The sequence below is a fragment of the Lithobates pipiens genome, unplaced genomic scaffold, assembly GCF_037356315.1.
Source record: "Lithobates pipiens isolate NorthernLeopardFrog02 unplaced genomic scaffold, aLitPip1_a1.2 Scaffold_10, whole genome shotgun sequence".
Taxonomy (NCBI): domain Eukaryota; kingdom Metazoa; phylum Chordata; class Amphibia; order Anura; family Ranidae; genus Lithobates; species Lithobates pipiens.
Window position 1 is genome coordinate 21,386,414 of NW_027507686.1, and position 20,046 is coordinate 21,406,459.

Here is a 20,046-nt window from a genome sequence, read left to right on the forward strand (position 1 = left end):
TTTCCAAATGGTGGGGAATCTTGGCACTTTGAACTATGGGCACTTCCTATGCCTCAGGACACTTACCTTGTGAGTGAGATATTGTTTTAGCTTTCATTAAAATTACTATTATTTAGACACATTTTTTCTCCCTGTTTGCTCTCATCTCATATAGATCAGTGACCCACCTGAAGACTAGCTGAAGCTAAGCAATAAAGCCTGGCCTAGGACCTTCCCCAGTCTGTAATTGAACAATAAAGAAAACTGAGGAACACATTTTCTACAAACTTTCAATCAAAAATTTGTGTATGGCCAGCTTAAAGCTGGGACTTGTAATGTTTCAGGCACTGGGGGAGATTATGGGCAATATGTCCAAAAGCAGACACAGACTATGGTCAGGAGGCAGGAGACATATTGCACTGCTGCTAAACACACTCAGGCACTTCGCATAGGAGGGAACTCACAATATAATGTCGGAGGCTCTTCCTTTCATGGACTTTAAAATTGCTGCGGAATGAAGAGATATTCTTGTCAAATCGTTCTACGTGTTTCCCCAGGAATTCCTTCACATCTTCAATGTTTTTTAAAGTGCAGGTATTGGACGGTGCAGTGGTAGGTTGCTCTGAAACAATCAAAATGTACAATTAAAGGCTTAAATCTTGTTTTTTTTGTAGTGTGCAATCCAAAAACATCTAACTGGGTGGTGGAAAAAAAGCGGCTACATACCTGGATTCTCCTCTTTTTCTAATGACCGGGCAATGCACAGGACACTGAAACTCTCCTCCTTATCATTGTAGAAGGTCTCCTCAAACAGAATGGGTATGGAAAGAGAGAAGACGAAACCAGTGCCCAGCTTAACCTGGGTCCCCTGAATATAAACCTCCTGCAAAATACAAGAAAAAGTGCAGTTTTTTTTCTGGTATTTTAGTTCCATAAAAATCCCAGCTGCTGAATTCAATTGCTTCTGCTAGGGTTGCACCGATACCGCTACTAGTATCGGTGCCGATACCGAGCATTTGCTCCGATGCTTGACCCGATACCTAGCAGAAGGCCAGTACATCCGGCGTCCTCAATGTGTCGGGGGGAGGGCAGGAAGCCGCATAGATGATCAGTGGGGGCAGTTACAAACATCGATCTCCCTGTATAGCTTTTCTGACAGCTGCTTCTCTCTGTGCTTGTAACTGCTTCCACCGCCGCACCAATCACACCGGATTGTTCCCCCGTATCCTCCCCGGTTCATCCTCTGATCCCCCTTTATCATGGATCTGTCAGGACAGAGAGCAGAGTCATTTACAGGCTCCTTCCTTTTCCGACTGCACAGTCAGTAAACTGTGTTTACGATGCTTCAGTTTATGAATGAGGAGCTTCTGTCTCATGTTCATTCACCTTCAGTGCAGCTGAGGCTGCTGGGAAAGGGACTGGGGAATCTGTGTCCTCACTCCCTTTCTCTGTCTCAAAAGGGAGATGTCAGGGGTCTGTTTAGACCCCTGGTATCTCACAAAAGCCCCCCCTCCCTACAGGATTGATAAATAAAAAAAATAATAATAAGAAATAAGAAAAATGTAATAAATAAATATTTCAACCCTGATCAAGACTAAGACACAGAATTGGGCCAGACTACCACTGGGGGTTATGGGACGCATTATTTTGGTTAAAATGATACTTTTACCAAAGATACTCTATCTCGTGTGGCATGCCCCCCTATATATACCACAAAAAAATTTCAAAACGGTTGAGTCTATTCTTAACTCATTTATATGGGGACACAGCAGACATAAATTATCCTGGAAGCTCCTGAAAAACCCGGCGACGCTGGGAGGAGCTGCCCTTCCAGACTTTCAGGAGTACTACCTTGCCTCACAATTATCCCATTTTTATTATTTTGATAAAAGCGAACTACTACGATATCAGGCACTAATCTGTGGGCATCCTGACAATCCAGCCCACACCCCCCTTCAGGCAGTCCTCAGGGCCCCCTTGACGGGTTGCTCCCCCAGTCATAACGCAGACATGCTGACACATCACCGGAGGGTGTGGGGGCTGGCACTGAAAAAACTTGGGATCAAACGGGTCCTCTCACACACGCCTCTCTGGTTCAACATGCACCTACCTGAACTGCTCTCCATTCCAGATCCTGTGGTGTGGATACGCCACGGGATCTTATATATTTATCAGGTCATGACTAATATGGGAATAAAAACGTTTCAAATGCTCAAGGACGAATTTTCCCTCCCTAACTGTCTCCTTTTTAGATACCTGCAGCTCCGCCATGCCATACAAACCCAATTTATTAGCTCTAACCCATCCTTGGCAGTCCCCTCTATAGTAGATACAGTTACGGGTGCTGAGCCAGCTAAATTAATCTCCACCTTGTACTCCGCTATCCGTCTCCCTGGTGTCATGGCCTTGGCCTATGCTGCCAAGACCAGATGGGAGGTGGACGTTGGGCTTATTGCGGATGAGGATTGGGATGACATTCTGGGGGATGTGAAATATGTATCCCCCCGGCTGTCAGATCGCCTCACGCAGCTGTAAAAAAAAAATATTTCAAAGTAAAATTGTAAAAATAATAAATAAAAAAAAAAAAACAAACACTGATGCTGTCCACTCTTACATCAGTGCAGTAATCCAATGTGAGGCTTTGCCTCTGTGTAGGAGTTTTCTGTAATGCAGACAACTCACTGCGGCTCTGTCAGTTTGTGCAGTGTGACTGGTCTAGTTTCCGCCCCCTTTTGTAGTTTTCCATGAGAAACTAGTAGTAGGTGGAGTCTGCTGGGCCCCTCCCACAGCTCTGCTCTCTGCACAGGCTATGTACAGCACAATGATAATGTCACTGTTACTTTTACAAGGTAAAATCTGGGTAACGTAAAGGCTTTTGATGCACACAAAGTGGATTTATATCCTTAGTGGTTCGTGAGGAAAATATTTAACTGGTCCCCGCCCAGCGTATGGCAAGATGACGCTGACGGGAACCTCTCGTCAATCCAGGCGGGCGTCATAGTATGCCTAGATCAGTGATGGCGAACCTTGGCACTCCAGATGTTTTGGAACTACATTTCCCATGATGCTCATGCACTCTGTTGTGTAGTTGAGCATCATGGGAAATGTAGTTCCAAAACATCTGGAGTGCCAAGGTTCGCCATCACTGGCCTAGATCGTAGGGCCACGCAATCTGTAACTGGCTGCATCTGCCAGACACGGCCGATGACCCATTACTGTACCGGCCCGCTTTCAGTACCATGTGCCCGCTGTAGCCAATCACAGCAGATCACATGACAGTTGTACACAATGGATGGCTTACTTTCAAGCCATCCATTGTATACAATCGTGTTGCTAGCTGTGATTGGTCAGTGTGATCACGTGGTACTGACTGGGCCATTCCCAGCCCATCTGTACCATGAGCTTAGCTCTGACCAATCACAATCAAAACAAACTAAATGAATCGATTTTATTCAATAAAATGCTTGCATATAGCAATGTAATGCACTGCTATATATTTTTTTTCCCCCTTGTGGGAAGCTCAAAAGTAGCCCAAAAAGTTGTTCAAAGATTTTTATTAAAATATTTTATCATTTCCAAAAAGTAATTTGATAGTTACCATGTAACTGTTAAATAACTTTTTTGATATAATAAAATGGCATCACTCCTCGCCCTCTAGCTGTCAGTATCAGCTGGCCACTGAGTAACACACTCCATAAAAGTGGCAGCGCTAACCTGTGTACCAGGCTCTGGTCACATAACCTTCACTCCGGCTCAATCACCATCCACTTTTGCTGATCCTCTGGGCCCCGGGACACTTCTAGCGCTCTTCCGCCATCAACCCACAGCCCCCAGCAGATCCTTCCAAGCAACAAGACCATAGCCCCACCCCCAGCAAAGGGAAGTAGATCTGGAAACAGCTGCCTCTAAATTCTGGCCTGAAACACTCCTCTCCCAGTGAATACACACAATACCCCCCATAGGTGACTCCGACCCGTTCCCCGCTACACTCAAAGCCCCAGCAGATCCCTCCAAGCAACAAGACCGTAAGCCCCAACCCCAGCAAATGGGCAGTTGATCCAGCAGGAACTTCCTCCAAATCCTGGTCCCGGAACGCTCCACTCCTGGAGAATACACACAATACCCCCCATAGGGGAATCCGACTGGATCCCCACTACACTCAAAGCCTCAGCAGATCCCGCCAAACAACAAGACTGTAAGCCCCACCCCCAGCAAATGGGAAGATGATCCAGCAAATTTTGGCCCGGAACGCTACACACAATACCCCCCATAGGCGACTCAGACCGGATCCCCGCTACACTCAAAACCCCAGCAGATCACATTTGCTGGAGGGATGGGGTTTACAGTCTTGTTGCTCAGAGGGATCTGCTGGTGCTTTGAGTGTAGCGGGGAATGGGTCGGAGACGCCTATGGGGGTTATTGTGTGTATTCTCCAGGAGTGGAGCATTCTGGGCCAAGATTTGGAGGAAGATTCTGCTGGATCGACTTCCTATTTGCTGGAGGTGTGGGGCACACGGGCTTGTTACTTGGAGGGAAGTCGATCCAACAGAAATTTCCTCCAAATCTTGGCCCAGAACGCTCCTCTCCTGGAGAATACACACGATACCCCCCCCATAGGCGACTCCGACCCGTTCCCCCGCTACACTCAAAGCCCCAACAGATCCCTCCGAGCAACAAGACCAGAAAGTCCCACCCCCAGCAAATGGGAAGTCCATCCAGCAGGAGCTCCCTCCAAATCCTGGTCCCGGAACGCTCCACTCCTGGAGAATACACACAATACCCCCCCATAGGCGACTTTGACTGGATCCCCGCTACATACAGACCCAGGAGGGGACAATCATCATCATCACCACCACCACCACCACCACCATCATCACCACCATCACCATCACCACCATCACCATCACCACCATCACCATCACCACCATCACCATCACCACCATCATCATCATCATCACCTGCCCAGTACTTCCTTGTTTTTTGTGTTAAAGTTGAACTACACACAGTGACTGGAGCTAATCCATCATTCAAAGCTAGATCACTGACACTACTTCAGCCTGGGTTCACACAAGAGCAATACGGGAAAACTTAAGCAATTCGGACAGGAATGGCACCACATTCATTCCTATTCAAATTACATGTAATTAGCTGCAGTGCGATTTGAGCCCATTCATTTTGTATGGGCTCAAATCGCACCGCACGGAAAAAAAATAAAAATAACGGTATCAGTAATTGGTATCAATGAGTATCTGATAAAAAGTATCAGTACTCGTTCTTAAAAACCTGGTATCAGTGCATCCCTAGTAACAACTACCAACAAGATTGATAAGATGTCCTTACCTTTCCATCCTCGGTCAGAAAGCCTTCTTCCTTGGGTTTAAGAACGTAGGACTCGAAGTAGCTGCTGGAGAATGAACTGCTTGTTACACTTCCCTTACAAGGTACCAGAACCTGCAGGAACAAGACAAGAGACAGGCTGTTACCGGAAGAGACACAAGACTATAGGATTTTCAAATCGAAATTCCAAGAGTACAGAACTATTTAAGCCCAATTCCTTTTGATATTTACTTAGCCTACCTCCACCCTCAATTACATATTTAAGGGGTAAAGAGGATGAGCGTTATGTAATTATGACCCTACAAAAAGGCACCATCCCATATAGAACAGTAAACAAATGATAGCAACGTTTAAGGGAACTTTACATGTACCTTGCGGGGTCTAATGAACAGGCATACCAATCAACTCCAAAAATAAACAAATCTTTTATTTTCCATTTAACAAATGTTTGAAAGTGCAATTGGTTAAAAACACAGTTACTGTTGAAATGTCCAGGAAGTGCTGGTCCTGAATGTAGAATCAAAGAAGATTGCCTACGCGTTTCGTGGGAAATCCGGCTTCATCAGGGCCTTAAAGGGGTTGTAAACCCTCATGGTTTTTCACCTTAATGCATTCTATGCATTAAGGTGAAAAACCTTCTGTAGTGCTACAGCCCCCCCCCAGCTTTACTTACCTGACTCTGATCTTTATCTGGCCTGGGAACAAGCACATCATCTGTAGCTGGGGTCTTGTGTCCCGATTGGATAGATTGATAGCAGCGCAGTCATTGGCTCCCACTGCCGTCAACCAAATCCAATGACGTGGCGCCAGGGGCGGGGTCGAGTCCTGCATTCTCTGTGAATGGACACGCCCACGCGGGTAACCACCAAGGAGAGCGCTTCTCCAAACATGGACACTCGATGGGCAGAGGAGCCACCAGCGCCGCTGAAGGGACCCCAGAAGCAGTGTTAATTTTGGCAGCAAATTTCGTTTTAGTCTTAGGACTAAAATGGCATTTTAGTCCAATTTTAGTCTTCTGCAATTGTTTCAGTCGTATTTAGTCGACTAAATCTCCAGTACATTTTAGTCGACTAAAATCTAATGGATGTAATTAAATTGTAATGCATTAGTTAACGTTTCTCTACAATTTTCAAACTCATATACTGCTGGAGTGAAAAATCTAACATGTGTTATTTATGGTATTGAGGTATGAACATGCACTACAGACTACAGTGTTCATTTTGAAGTCAAATTTCAATTTAGTTTTAGTCTTAGTCTTTTGACTAACGCGTCATTTCAGTTTTAGTAGTAGCTTAGTAGACTAAAATAGTATTCATTTAGTCGACTAAAATGTTTTAGTCCTTTTAGTCAACAAAATTAACACTGCCCAGAGGAGGTTTGGGGCCACTCTGCGCAAAACTAACTGCACAGTGGAGGTATGTAGGACTTTTTTTTTTTTTTTTTTTTTAATAAAAAACATAACACAAGGGTTTACAACCCATTTGAATTGGAGAACAAATTTGTACATGCACTGTAATGATATACAAGCATATTATTGAAATGCATATGAAAACAAAATGTGGAAGTTAGAATTTTTTTTTTTTTTTTACTCACCTCTAAATGGCTGTTGCTAGGGGGTCCCTCAGTCTGCCTCTTTCAGTGCCTGGGCTTGTGACATCCCTTCCCCCTCGGCGCAGGAAGGGCTCAGCTCTGTCTCCTCCCTCTTGTCAATCATCTGGGGCACATGACAGGTCCCAGATGACTGGCGGCCAATCACGGCGCACGGCGCCGCTCACGCATGCGCAGTGGGTGCCCGGCTGTGAAGCCACAGCCAGGCACTCACAGTAACAATACCGGCACACAGAGGGGGAGACGAGTGAGGATTCGAGCCCCCTGGGACAGGTAAGTGTCTGATTATTAAAAGTCAGCAGCTGCAGTATTTGTATGCTGCTGACTTTTCATTTTATTTTTTTTTTAAATGGCAACACCACTTTAATGTTCATATGCATTTCTCGCCAATAATAGGCTTGTATATCATTACAGTGCATGTACAAATTTGTGCTCCAGTTTAAGGCCCTGATGAAGCGGGATTTCCCACGAAACGCGTAGGAAATCTTCTCCGATTCTACAGTCAGGACCAGCACTTCCTGGACATTAACAGTAACTGTAGTTTTAACCAATTGCACTTTCAACCATTTGTTAAGAAAATAAACAAATCTTTATTTTCCATTTAAAGCGGTTCTCCACCCTAAAGTGGAAGTTCCGCTCATCTGATCCCTCCCCCCCTCCGATGCCACAATCGGCACCTTTCAGGGGGGAGGGGGTTGCAGTTACCTGGATAATCCAGGTATCTGCACCCACTTCCGGGATAGACCGCCGCAGATGCCGCAGAGGAAACACAGTTCCCAGGACACAGCGGGGACCAGTAGAGACGCGCAGCGCGACTCGCACATGCGCAGTAGGGAACCGGGCAGTGAAGCCGCAACGCTTCACTTCCCGATTCCCTGACAGAGGATGGCGGCGGGGGCAGCAGAGAGATGAGCGATCGCTTGTCATCTGCTGCCGACATCGCTGGACCCTGGGACAGGTAAGTGTCCATTTATTAAAAGTCAGCAGCTGCAATATTTGTAGCTTCTGGCTTTTAATATTTTTTTTTAAGGTGCAGAACCGCTTTAAGTTGATTGGTATGCCTATTCATTAGACCCTGCAAGGTACATGTAAAGTCCCACTAAACTTTGCTTTCATTTGTTTACTAAACTCAACGACAGTCATTAAATAGTTTTTTGACTGCACATGGGGGAAGATTTACTAAAACTACTATCTTTTGTTATTCTGAAGAAATAGCTGTATGTTTGTCTGTGTGTATGTGCAGAGTGAATGTAATTGGGAGTGATTTTCTAATTATCAATCAGCTGCTGCACTTGTAGGAGAAAAGTTGCAGGGTCTGCATCCCTTTAGTTGCGATTTCCCTTTTGGGAGTATCTCAGAAAAAAATTACATTTCTGTTGCCCAAAATCTGACTTGTATCAGTGCAGACTTCCGGGAAAGTCAGTGAGCCAATCACACAAGCAGGATATTACATTTCTGGGGCGTTCTGTGTACCCCCTGTGTATAGAATGCCCCCCCCCAGGTGACCATATTGCAATTTACAGAAAATGCAAATTGAAGAGGAAAAGGTTATTTTAAAATACCATTAAATTACAATATGACGTGTGTCGCAACTGAATACGCTATAGCAGGGGTCTCCAAACTTTTTTTTAAAGAAAAAAGGACCAGTTTACTGTCCTTCAGACTTTAGGGGAGCCGGACTGACAAGTGGGAGTAAAAAATGCCCCTTCATTGGTTGGGAGTAATAGGGGCCCATTGTTGGCATCAGTGAGAGGAATAGTTCCCTATTGTTGACATCAGTGGGAAGAATCGCACACCATCATTGGTGTCTGTGGGAGGGATAGCACTCCATCATTGGTGGGAGGAATGGTGCCTCATCACTGGTGTGAGTGGGAGGAATAGTGCCCCATCATTGGTGGGAGGAATGGTGCTTCATCACTGGAGTGAGTGGGAGGAATAGTGTCCCATCATTGGTGGGAGGAATAGTGCCTCATCATTGGTGTCAGTTTTGGATGGACTAGTGCTCCAAGGGCCGGATAGAGGCAAGCAAAGGGCCGCATCTGGCCCCGGGGCCATACTTTGGAGACCAATGCGCTAGAGTATTCGTTTTTTTTTATTTACTTTTTTTCCCCCCACAAAAGTGGAGTTACCCTTTAAGAATATGTTATTTTGTTGCCTATGCTTATGGGTGTTAGGACTTATCAATGCCTAGGAACTTAATCGATATCCCCTAGAAATAAAAAATAAAAAAGGTAATTTTTAAGAAAAAGCCCAACTCCAACTCAAACCCTTGCCCCCCCACCAGTCCTCCCCCTCCTACAAACTTGGGCACGTCCCTAAAATGAAATTTTACAAAAAATTCTAGATTTAAAAATAAAAGATTATTTTTTGACCTTCTTCAAAATACAAAGTGTGCGAATTTCTTCTAGGAAAAACATCAGATCGTTTCAAACTCAAACTCTAAAGATCATAAAACACCAGAACTTTTCTTCTATTCAATGTGTTTGAAGTCCTCCTTTGAGTCTAATAGAGCGAGAAATTAGATCATTTCACGCCCATTAGCCTAGCAGTCGCACCGACGGAAGCAAATAGAAGATTAGGCCCTTGTAAATTAGGAGCAATTCCTCCCATCAGCTGACTTGTAAAAAGGTTTTGGGATATTGTCACAGCGCCGACACAAATGTTCTCACAGACTGGATATGAAGCGGCAGGGAGGTCGGGAGCGGTGGCCAAAGAAGCGTTTGCACCGGCACTACAAATAATTACGGTTAGACATAATGTACGGTCATCAGTATCCAATAAAGAATCTCTTTATTGCCTCTTGAGAACAGGCGTGAAAATGCGATTTCTCCCTAAATAGAACAGGGACGTGCTCAGTCTACTGTCTATTGAAGAGTCACAAGATTAAAAAACACAAGACGGAACGCGGCTGACACTGCTGACTTGCCAAGGTCAAGGCCTTAAAGCGGGATTCCGCTCTTTTTTTATTTTTTTCTTACCTGTCTCACTGGTGGGCGAGTGCTACCTTCGATTGGCATCCACGTCCGGCGTTTATTTGACCCCCGGCGCGACAAATCTTTTCCTCAGGATGACTTATAAAAACCTGCTCTGGCATTTTCCATTTTAACTGTGGGCGTCTGAAGCCCACAGGCATTTACTTCCTGGTATATGATGACGTCTGGCTCCCAGCATGCTCCGCTCCATCTTGCACATGCTCAGTGAGAGCAGTGACAAGGAAAGAAAAACTTTCATTGTCCCCCATGGATTCTTGGGAAATTTCCCAGGGACCATTGCGAGGACGATAGCCACGCCTACTCCCACGGGAGGACAACCCGGAAGTCAGCTGAAACATTTGAAATAAAAGGTAAGTAAATAATATTTTTTTTTTTCAGGGTTCGTTTAGGTAAGTATGCTATCTGTTGATTTTAATAACATGAACTTTCATTTTTAGGTACCAAACCACTTTAAAGTGGTTACACCCCTTGTACCTACAGGGAAGTCTATAATAAGGCTCACCTGTAGGTACTGTATATACACTTACGCCATCGGCGCATGCGCACCGAAGAAACAGCTCGCTCGTGCTAATTGGGCCCAATTTGGACATTTTCACTTAGGAGTGTACTCACTTTTGTTGCCAGCGGTTTAGACATTAACCGCATGCCGACCAGGCGCCTCAGTTACACTGCAGCAACATGGCTCGGCTGTGCAAATCGCCGTCATGGTACGTCGGTACCATAGACGGCCACTGGGGCCACAACCCCCCCCCCCCCCGGGCCGATGCGCGTTACCGATTACCGACGGGCTCCCGCGATTGCTCGGGGCACAGGGAGAACCCAGAAAATGTGTGTGTAAAACGCACAGTTCGCGGTTCTCTGAGGGGAGAAGAGTATGAACAGTCCCCTCCCCCCCTTCAGTTAGAACACAAACTAGGACACACTTAACCCCTTCACTGCCCTCTAGTGTTAACCCCTTCCTTCACTGCCAGTGACATTTTTACAGTAATCAGTACATTTTTAAATCGCACTGATCGCTGTATTAAATACCAATGGTCCCAAAAATGTGTCAAAATTGACCGACTTGTCCCCTATAATGTCGCAGTCATGATAAAAATCTCTGATCGCCGCCAAAAAAAATTTATAAAAATGCCATAAAACTATCCCCCATTTTGTAGACGCTATAACTTTTGCGCAAACCAATCAATATACGCTTATTGTGATTTTTTTTTTACCAAAAATATGTAGAATAATATGTATTGGCCTAAACTGAGGGGGAAAAAATGGTTTATTATATATTTTTGGGGGATAATTATAGCAAAAAGTAAAAAAAAAAAAAAAAAAATTATGTGTTTTTTTTTATTTATAGTGCAAAAAATAAAAAAACTGCAGAGGTGATCAAATACTAGGGATGCACCGAATGGGTTTTTTGGTGCCGAAACCGATACCGAAAATGTAAAATACACTAGGCCGAAAACCGAAACCGATACCGAAACAGCACCAATACCGAAAATGACTTTTTAAAAAATATTTTTATACAGGAGGTGGTCAGAGACTGGGCACACGGTACAGGAGGTGGTCAGAGACTGGGCACACGGTACAGGAGGTGGTCAGAGACTGGGCACACGGTACAGGAGGTGGTCAGAGACTGGGCACACGGTACAGGAGGTGGTCAGAGACTGGGGACACGCTACAGGAGATGGTCAGAGACTGGGGACACGCTACAGGAGATGGTCAGAGACTGGGGACACGCTACAGGAGATGGTCAGAGACTGGGGACACGCTACAGGAGATGGTCAGAGACTGGGGACACGCTACAGGAGATGGTCAGAGACTGGGGACACGCTACAGGAGATGGTCAGAGACTGGGGACACGCTACAGGAGATGGTCAGAGACTGGGGACACGCTACAGGAGATGGTCAGAGACTGGGGACACGCTACAGGAGATGGTCAGAGACTGGGGACACGCTACAGGAGATGGTCAGAGACTGGGGACACGCTACAGGAGATGGTCAGAGACTGGGGACACGCTACAGGAGATGGTCAGAGACTGGGGACACGCTACAGGAGATGGTCAGAGACTGGGGACACGCTACAGGAGATGGTCAGAGACTGGGGACACGCTACAGGAGATGGTCAGAGACTGGGGACACGCTACAGGAGATGGTCAGAGACTGGGGACACGCTACAGGAGATGGTCAGAGACTGGGGACACGCTACAGGAGATGGTCAGAGACTGGGGACACGGTACAGGAGATGGTCAGAGACTGGGGACACGGTACAGGAGATGGTCAGAGACTGGGGACACGGTACAGGAGATGGTCAGAGACTGGGGACACGGTACAGGAGATGGTCAGAGACTGGGGACACGGTACAGGAGATGGTCAGAGACTGGGGACACGGTACAGGAGATGGTCAGAGACTGGGGACACGGTACAGGAGATGGTCAGAGACTGGGGACACGGTACAGGAGATGGTCAGAGACTGGGGACACGGTACAGGAGATGGTCAGAGACTGGGGACACGGTACAGGAGATGGTCAGAGACTGGGGACACGGTACAGGAGATGGTCAGAGACTGGGGACACGGTACAGGAGATGGTCAGAGACTGGGGACACGGTACAGGAGATGGTCAGAGACTGGGGACACGGTACACGAGATGGTCAGAGACTGGGGACACGGTACACGAGATGGTCAGAGACTGGGGACACGGTACAGGAGATGGTCAGAGACTGGGGACACGGTACAGGAGATGGTCAGAGACTGGGGGCACGGTACAGGAGATGGTCAGACTGGGGACACGGTACAGGAGATGGTCAGACTGGGGACACGGTACAGGAGATGGTCAGAGACTGGGGACATGGAACAGGAGATGGTCAGAGACAGAGGACGTGGTACAGGAGGCACCCCCCATTGCAGCCAGTGTGCCCCATTGCAGCCAGTGTGCCCCATTGCAGCCAATTGCAGCCAGTGTGCCCCATTGCAGCCAATTGCAGCCAGTGTGCCCCATTGCAGCCAGTGTGCCCCATTGCAGCCAATTGCAGCCAGTGTGCCCCATTGCAGCCAGTGTGCCATTTTGCAGCTAGCCTGTGCACTGTGTGCAGGGAAGAGAGCCGCCTCCGCCGCCTGTTTGATAACAGCGCCGGGAACATCACAGCTTTCATTTCAATTGCTGTGTGTTCCCGGCCGCGCCGTCACACACAGCCCCTCCCCCTTGTCCGGGCACTTTGATAGACAGATCATCCGTCCAATCCTGCGGATGATCTGTCTATCTAAGTGCCCGGACAAGGGGGAAGGGCTGCGTGTGACGGCGCACGGCCGGGAACACACAGCAATTGAAATGAAAGCTGTGATGTTCCCGGCGCTGTTATCAAAAAGGCGGCGGAGGTGGCTCTCCTGCGCTATGATGGGCGTCACCAGGGGCGGGGGGGCGGAGCCCCCCCCCACCCAGGCCACGCCCCATTTTCGGCTCCATTATCGGCCGTTTTTCTCTTTCGGCAAATTGCCGAAAAGGGCATTTTCGGCCGAAATTTCGGTGCATCACTATCAAATACCATCAAAAGAAAACTCTATTTGTGGGAAAAAACAAACATTGATATTGTTTGGGAGTCACGTCGCACGGCCACGCAATTGTCAGTTAAATTGACGCAGTGCCGAATCACAAAAAGTGCTCTAGTCTTTGGCCAGCCAAATGGTCCGGGGCTTAAGTGGTTAATGGGTGTGTGTTGAGTTATTTTGAGCGGACAGCAAATTTACATATAGTTATACATGCTGTAAACCAGTGGTCTCAAAGTACCGTCCCGCGGGCCATTTGCGGCCTGGTTATAAATGGCCTGCAGGCAGGGCCGATCCTGGATGGCATTGCACCACAGAGGGGGAGGCGCCGAAGAGCTTTGTCTCCGTCTCCGCCTCCTGTGTCCTCCTCTGCTGCAGCCCAGAGAGAGAACAGAGTGGAGGAAGGATCCGCCCATCGTCCCTCCCATCGCCCCGCCCATCGTCCCTCCCATCACCCCGCCCACCTAGGCACTGGAGATCGATTAGAGCTCTGGATCCAGGTATCCTTCTCTGGGTGCCCTGTGTTGAAGCCAGGAGCTGACTTGAGGAGAGGTGAGTGAGCCATCACACTGAGGCAAGTCCTTAGTGGGGTGACTGGGGTAGAAATTTGTGTGTGGGGGTTTATGGAGTGTGGGGGGTATTTATGGAGTGTGGGGGGTATTTATGCAGTGTGGGGGGATATTTATGGAGTGTGGGGGGTATTTATGCAGTGTGGGGGGATATTTATGCAGTGTGGGGGGATATTTATGCAGTGTGGGGGGATATTTATGCAGTGTGGGGGGATATTTATGCAGTGTGGGGGGTAATGCTGGGTTTATTAATGCGTTTTGCTGACATCAGTGCTGGAGGTTAATAATGCGTTTTGCTGACACCAGTGCCGGGTTTAATAATGTGTCTGCGGACACCAGTGCTGGGTATAGTATAGTATATTATTGCTGGTATCGTTTTTATTGTTTTTGAAAGTTTGCATGCGGCTCCCATGGGATATGAAAACTTGTCGTCATGTGGCCCTCTGGCAATTTGAGTTTGAGACCCCTGCTGTAAACTCACTACTTTACATTGTAGCAATATTATATTATATATATACACACACAAAATTCATTTTATACATTGTATATACATATATAATATTGTGTGTGTATATTATATACATATATAATATTGTGTGTGTATATTATATACATATATAATATTGTATGTGTATATTATATACACACACACACACACAATATAATATATATATATATACACACACACACACACACACACACACACACACACACACACACACACACACTATACCATTTACCCAGAAGTAAACAAATAATTGAAACATTTACCAACTGCATTTTTTTCGCACCATTGCAACAGGAAGTAACTGCTCTCTGACCATTGCTTACCCACTGTGTGGAGTAATGACGCACGGTGGGAATTTTAATCATCTCCAGATTTAAAGGGCAACTGTGACATTCATCATAAATGTACAATACAATTTCACACAACACGTCTAATTAAGAAAACATGACAGGTTTAATTAGGAGGCTCAGCAGAGACATTGGCGCTGCTCACCGCAGTGGGAAGAATGAACACGATGGCGCACACTTACAATGCCGTGAACTTCTGCAACCTTATTGATAAGGTCGGGCCTCTGCTTGTGGATCGCCAAGTAGAAAGCGTTGTTCAGAATGTCCTCATCATACATAGCCATAAGGGATGTCACTTCCGCAAGGTGTACCGGAGCGGCGAGGTCGCTGTGCTCATGATGGCTCCATTACGTCTACAGAAAATGGAAACTTCTTGGATGACTGAAAGGCTGCGACACCTGGAAAAATAAAAAATAAAAAAAAATTAACGTAGCTATAAACCCAAATCACTAAAGCGTCTCCTAATCTTTAAAGTGGTGTTGCCACCAAAAAAATAAAACTACTTAAAATGCGTAAAAAAAATAAAAAAAAAATAATTGGCAAAAAAATAAATTTTTACTCACCTCTAAATACCGGTTGCTAGGGGGTCCCTCGTAGTCTGCCTTCATTGCCCGGGCTGGTGACATCACTTCCCCTCGCGCCGCACATTCACCTGGGACCTGTCATGTGTCCCAGGTGACTGTACGGCGTATCACGGCGCCCTGCGCCGCTCGCGCATGCGCAGTGGGTGCCCGGCTGTGAAGCCACAGCCGGGTGCCCACAGTATGCATGACGGCGCCGCGAGCGGAGCGGGGAGCGAGGGGGGGGCTTTGTTCCCCCGCATCGCTGGACCCTGGGGCAGGTAAGTGTCCGATTATTAAAAGCCAGCAGCTGCAGTATTTGTTTTTTAATTTTTTTTTTTTTTAGGGGGTACCCCACTTTAAGGGCTCAAACAGAGGGCAGATTAGTGCCGTCCTCCATGCAGAGCTGCTGGGCAAGTGCATCCACGGACACATTCACATGTCCAACTTTGACATGCAAGGCTCTGCGTTGAGATCTGTGCACCCGCTCCCGCCCGCATGTCAAACTTTAAAATGCGACTGCGTCCAGGCAGCCCATAGAAGTGAATGCACACGCAGCCCTGGCTGTGTTGCTATGGCTATTTGAGCGATTTTATAGCATAAATAAAAGAATGACGCATTTTAGTTACATTTATTGTTTTCAGAAACTAGGCTTCTCTTAGTCATAAGCTTATTAACTTGTTGGACTGGTTCACAAGCTCAGGGCAAGCATTGATGCTACAGGAAGTAGGGGGATGGGAAAAAAGGACTTGAACACAGCCAGTGCTAAGAACAGAGGAGAATGTTTTAACGGGACTCCATGAAGTAAAAAGCAGCCTGGAAGATCCTGGAAGACCACGCCAATCATGAAGAAATTCTGAAAACAGTAATGTTACCTGGGGATGACACTAAATCTACGACCCAAGTTAACCCTTTCATGACTGAGCCTATTTTTGACATGTGGTGTTTACAAGTTAAAATCCATATTTTTTTGCTAGAAAATTACTTAGAACCCCCAAACATTATATATATTTTTTTAGCAGAGAATCTAGAGAATAAAATGGCGATTGTTGCAATATTTTATGTCACACGGTATTTGTGCAGCGGTGTTTTTTCATAGTTTCATAGTTAGTAAGGTTGAATAAAGACACCAGTCCATCCAGTTCAACCTGAGTCAGTGTCTACAATTGTCCCTATCCCTGTATATTGCAGACTCACATCAGTCCCTACCCTCAAGGAGCTCACAATCCAAGGTCCCCATTCATATACTAGGGCCAATTTTGGACAGAAGCCAATTAACCTATCTGCATGTCTTTGGATTGTGGGAGGAAACCGGAGTACCCGGAGGAAACCCACGCAGGCACAGGGAGAACATGCAAACTCCAGGCAGGTAGTGTTGTGGTTGGGATATGAACCAGCGACCCTTCTTACTGCTAGGTGAGAGTGCTAACCACTACACCACTGTGCCACCCAATGCAACAACTTTTTGGGAAAAGGGACACTTTCATGAATTAAAAAAAAATGAAACAGTGGAGTTTGCCCAATTTTTGTTGTATAATGTGAAAAAAGATTTTACGCCGAGTAAATAGATACCAAACATGTCACGCTTTATAATTGCACGCACTCGTGGAATGCCGACAAACTACGGTACCTAAAAATCTCCATATGCAACGCTTTAAATTTTCTTTACGGTTAACAGGTTAGAGTTACAGAGGAGATCTAGTGCTAGAATTATTGCTCCGACGATCGCAGCGATACCTCACATGTGTGATTTGAACACTGTTTACATATGCGAACGCGACTTCCGTATGCGCTTGCTGTGCGAGCTCGCGGCGATGGGGGGCGCTTTTAAAGAGAAAAAATGTTTTTCTTATTTTAAAATTAATACTTTTTTTTTTTTAAACAACTTTTTTTGATCACTTATTGCATTCATCACTTATATTTGATCACTTATTGCTGTCACAATGAATGTAAACATCCCTTGTGACAGTAATAGGTGGTGACAGGTACTCTTTATGTAGGGATCGGGGGTCTTAAAGACCCCAATCCCTCCTTTGCACTTCAAAGTATTCAGAACGCTGTTTTCTGCAATTCTCAATACTGTATATTTTTTTAAAACTGGCGTCATTGGCAGCCGAGTAAACGGGAATTGACGTCATGACATTGCTTCCTTGTTTACAATTAGGAGGCTGGAATGAAGCCTCTTACGGCTGCATTCCAGTCTGTCCCTAGCCGCCAGAAGCGGCGGTTTGTTGATCGGGATGTCCCCTCCCGCTCCTCTTCCGGTATAACAGCCAAACGGCTTTTAGCCACATCGGTCGTTATAGCTGGAAAGCCGATTGCTGGCTCTAAAAAAAAAATAAAAAAAAAATAAAAACTGCAGCTGTGGGCATCACCCCGGTATAACCCCCGAAAGCCGAGTACGCACATCTGGGGTTAAAGAGCATGTAAACCCAACATTTCATATTCCTATGTGCCTGCTGTACCATGTACTTGTATGAAAAAGTCTCCTGTTCTTTGTATTGCTTCCTTCATGTGAAATCCCTGGTGTTCCTGCAAGACCCTCTGCTTTTCTATTAAAAACTGACCACAATAAGCATATAAGAAAAAAAACAAACAAAAAACAAAAAACAAACACTGTGGTCAGGTCTCTAGCTGTGCCGGAAAATCAGCCTGCTCTCCTCCAAAGATCAGACTGGTCTTGACACCCCCCCCCCCCACCAGCCATTCACTGGGAAACTCCGTTTGCTGCCGTTTCTCCTCCCCCTAGCATTTATGCAGCCGATAACGGAGGAAATGTGGTCACTTATTAAAAAATGTATAAATAAATAAGAGGCATTTAGAATTTTTTTTTTTTTAATATCAAATACACAAATATTTTGCCTTTCATTTCTATTTTAGGCTAGGTTCACACTAATGCGAATTGGATGCGGTTTCCTTGCATCTATTATGCATGACAGGAGCGTTTGACCAGCTCTCAATGGAGCCGGTTCACACATCTCCGGTGAAGCGCACTGCAGAAGGGTCCTGTGTGTCTTTGGATCCTAATTCGGACCTGAAAACAGTAAAATGGGGACGCACCCCCTGCTGCAAGCCGCGCCCCACACAGTGTGCACCCAGCTTTTAACTGAATGGGTTGTTTTACAGGGTGGGGAGTTTGCAATCAATTTAAGTAACTTTTAGTGTGTCCCTCGTGTATACATTATGCATGCCAATTTGCTAGGAAGGAAAGATAGTTTACACATGTGTAAACTGTATGGATATTTTTGTGATAAATTGTGAAAGGAGTGCAGCATTGTCGTCTAATACAGCAAATGAATATACACTGCAGGAGGTTTTGTTGCTTCTTGGCTTTTATTGCAAAAAAAATAATTAAAAAAATGAACTATAATATATATATATATATATATATATATATATATATATATATATATATATATATATATATATATATTTTTTTTTTTTTTTTTTATTATTAATTAATTCATTAAGAAAAAATGAAAAAAAAAAAACGTTTTACTTGTTTATAGTTTATAAACTAAAATGTGAACAAAACAAAAAAGCAGGAAAATAATAATTAAATGGAGGAGAATAGGGAGTTAATTAAGTCTGATTAAAGTAAATTAAGAGTTATTAAGGTGTTAAACTGAGTAAGGGATTTGTTCATCCATTTGATCTTCAGAAGAAACATAAAAAAAAAAAAAAAAGAAACAATGTTTCTTTTTATTTTAGTGTTTCAGGGCTGAGCAATGTTGGTAATAAACATGGCTGTTTTTTTTTTTTTTTTGACAGCTTCAACTACCGGACTTCTTTAAAGAGGAAGTAAACTCTGCACTCCTTATCGTGATTTTTATCTAATGTGATATGAAAACGAATTTGTAATCCTTGCATAGTATACATAATCGCTGTTTGCTTAATTTTTTTAATTTATTTTTTTTACAAACTACTAAAAACAGTAACTCTTCGGGGATCCGGCGGAAACATCTCGAGTACGGTTTCTGCCTGATCTTTGGACGTCATTTCCGCCCTTCCTTGATTACCTTGCTATAATCTCGCACACGGTCGTTTATTATAGAAGTCTCTGTCTCAAGGTGATTGCCGCTATACAAGTCAGTTTACCAGTTTACCAGGGCGGTTTACTCCCCCTGCAACGTCACACAGTGACAAGGGGGAATCAGAAAGATGAATGCCCAGTCTTGCGAGTGTGCAAAGCTGTGTGCCATAGACAGCAGAACACTTGTTAGGACCATTTCACACATGCAGACATTATGTCCGTATTTCATCCATCCGTCTGCGGATGAAATACGGACATACATGCATCCCTATGGGATAGCGGGTGTCTGCGGATGAACATCCGCAGACACCCGATATCGTCCGCCTCCGCTACTGTCCGATTCTGCAGACGGAGGAAAATCCTATTTTTCTATCCGTCTGCAGAGCGGATCGGATGAACACGGGCAGACGGTCCGTGTTCATCCGATCCCCATAGAGGAGAGCGGAGAGCTGACAGGGCGGTCCCTGCACAGTGTGTGGAGACCGCACTGTCCGCCGCCAGCTCAGCGGGGACAACGGAGCGATCCCCGCTGAGCGAGCGGATCATCACGGGGCGGATCATTACTGATCCGCCCCGT

The 20,046-nt window shown here is 45.6% G+C and overlaps 1 protein-coding gene across 2 annotated transcripts in view; it reads right to left on the bottom strand.

The window, feature by feature from the left end:
• Positions 1 to 20,046, bottom strand: part of LOC143927973 (ankyrin repeat domain-containing protein 27-like) — a 156,594-nt gene that overhangs the window by 66,409 nt on the left and 70,139 nt on the right. For both annotated transcript variants that reach the window (XM_077452512.1, XM_077452520.1), the window contains exons 2-5: positions 15,059 to 15,274; positions 5,320 to 5,430; positions 706 to 862; positions 444 to 601 (exon numbers count right to left, since the gene is read on the bottom strand). In XM_077452512.1, the coding sequence (XP_077308638.1) occupies positions 444 to 601; positions 706 to 862; positions 5,320 to 5,430; positions 15,059 to 15,160 (528 nt within the window). In that variant the 5' untranslated portion in view covers positions 15,161 to 15,274. The remainder of the gene's footprint in view (positions 1 to 443; positions 602 to 705; positions 863 to 5,319; positions 5,431 to 15,058; positions 15,275 to 20,046) is intronic.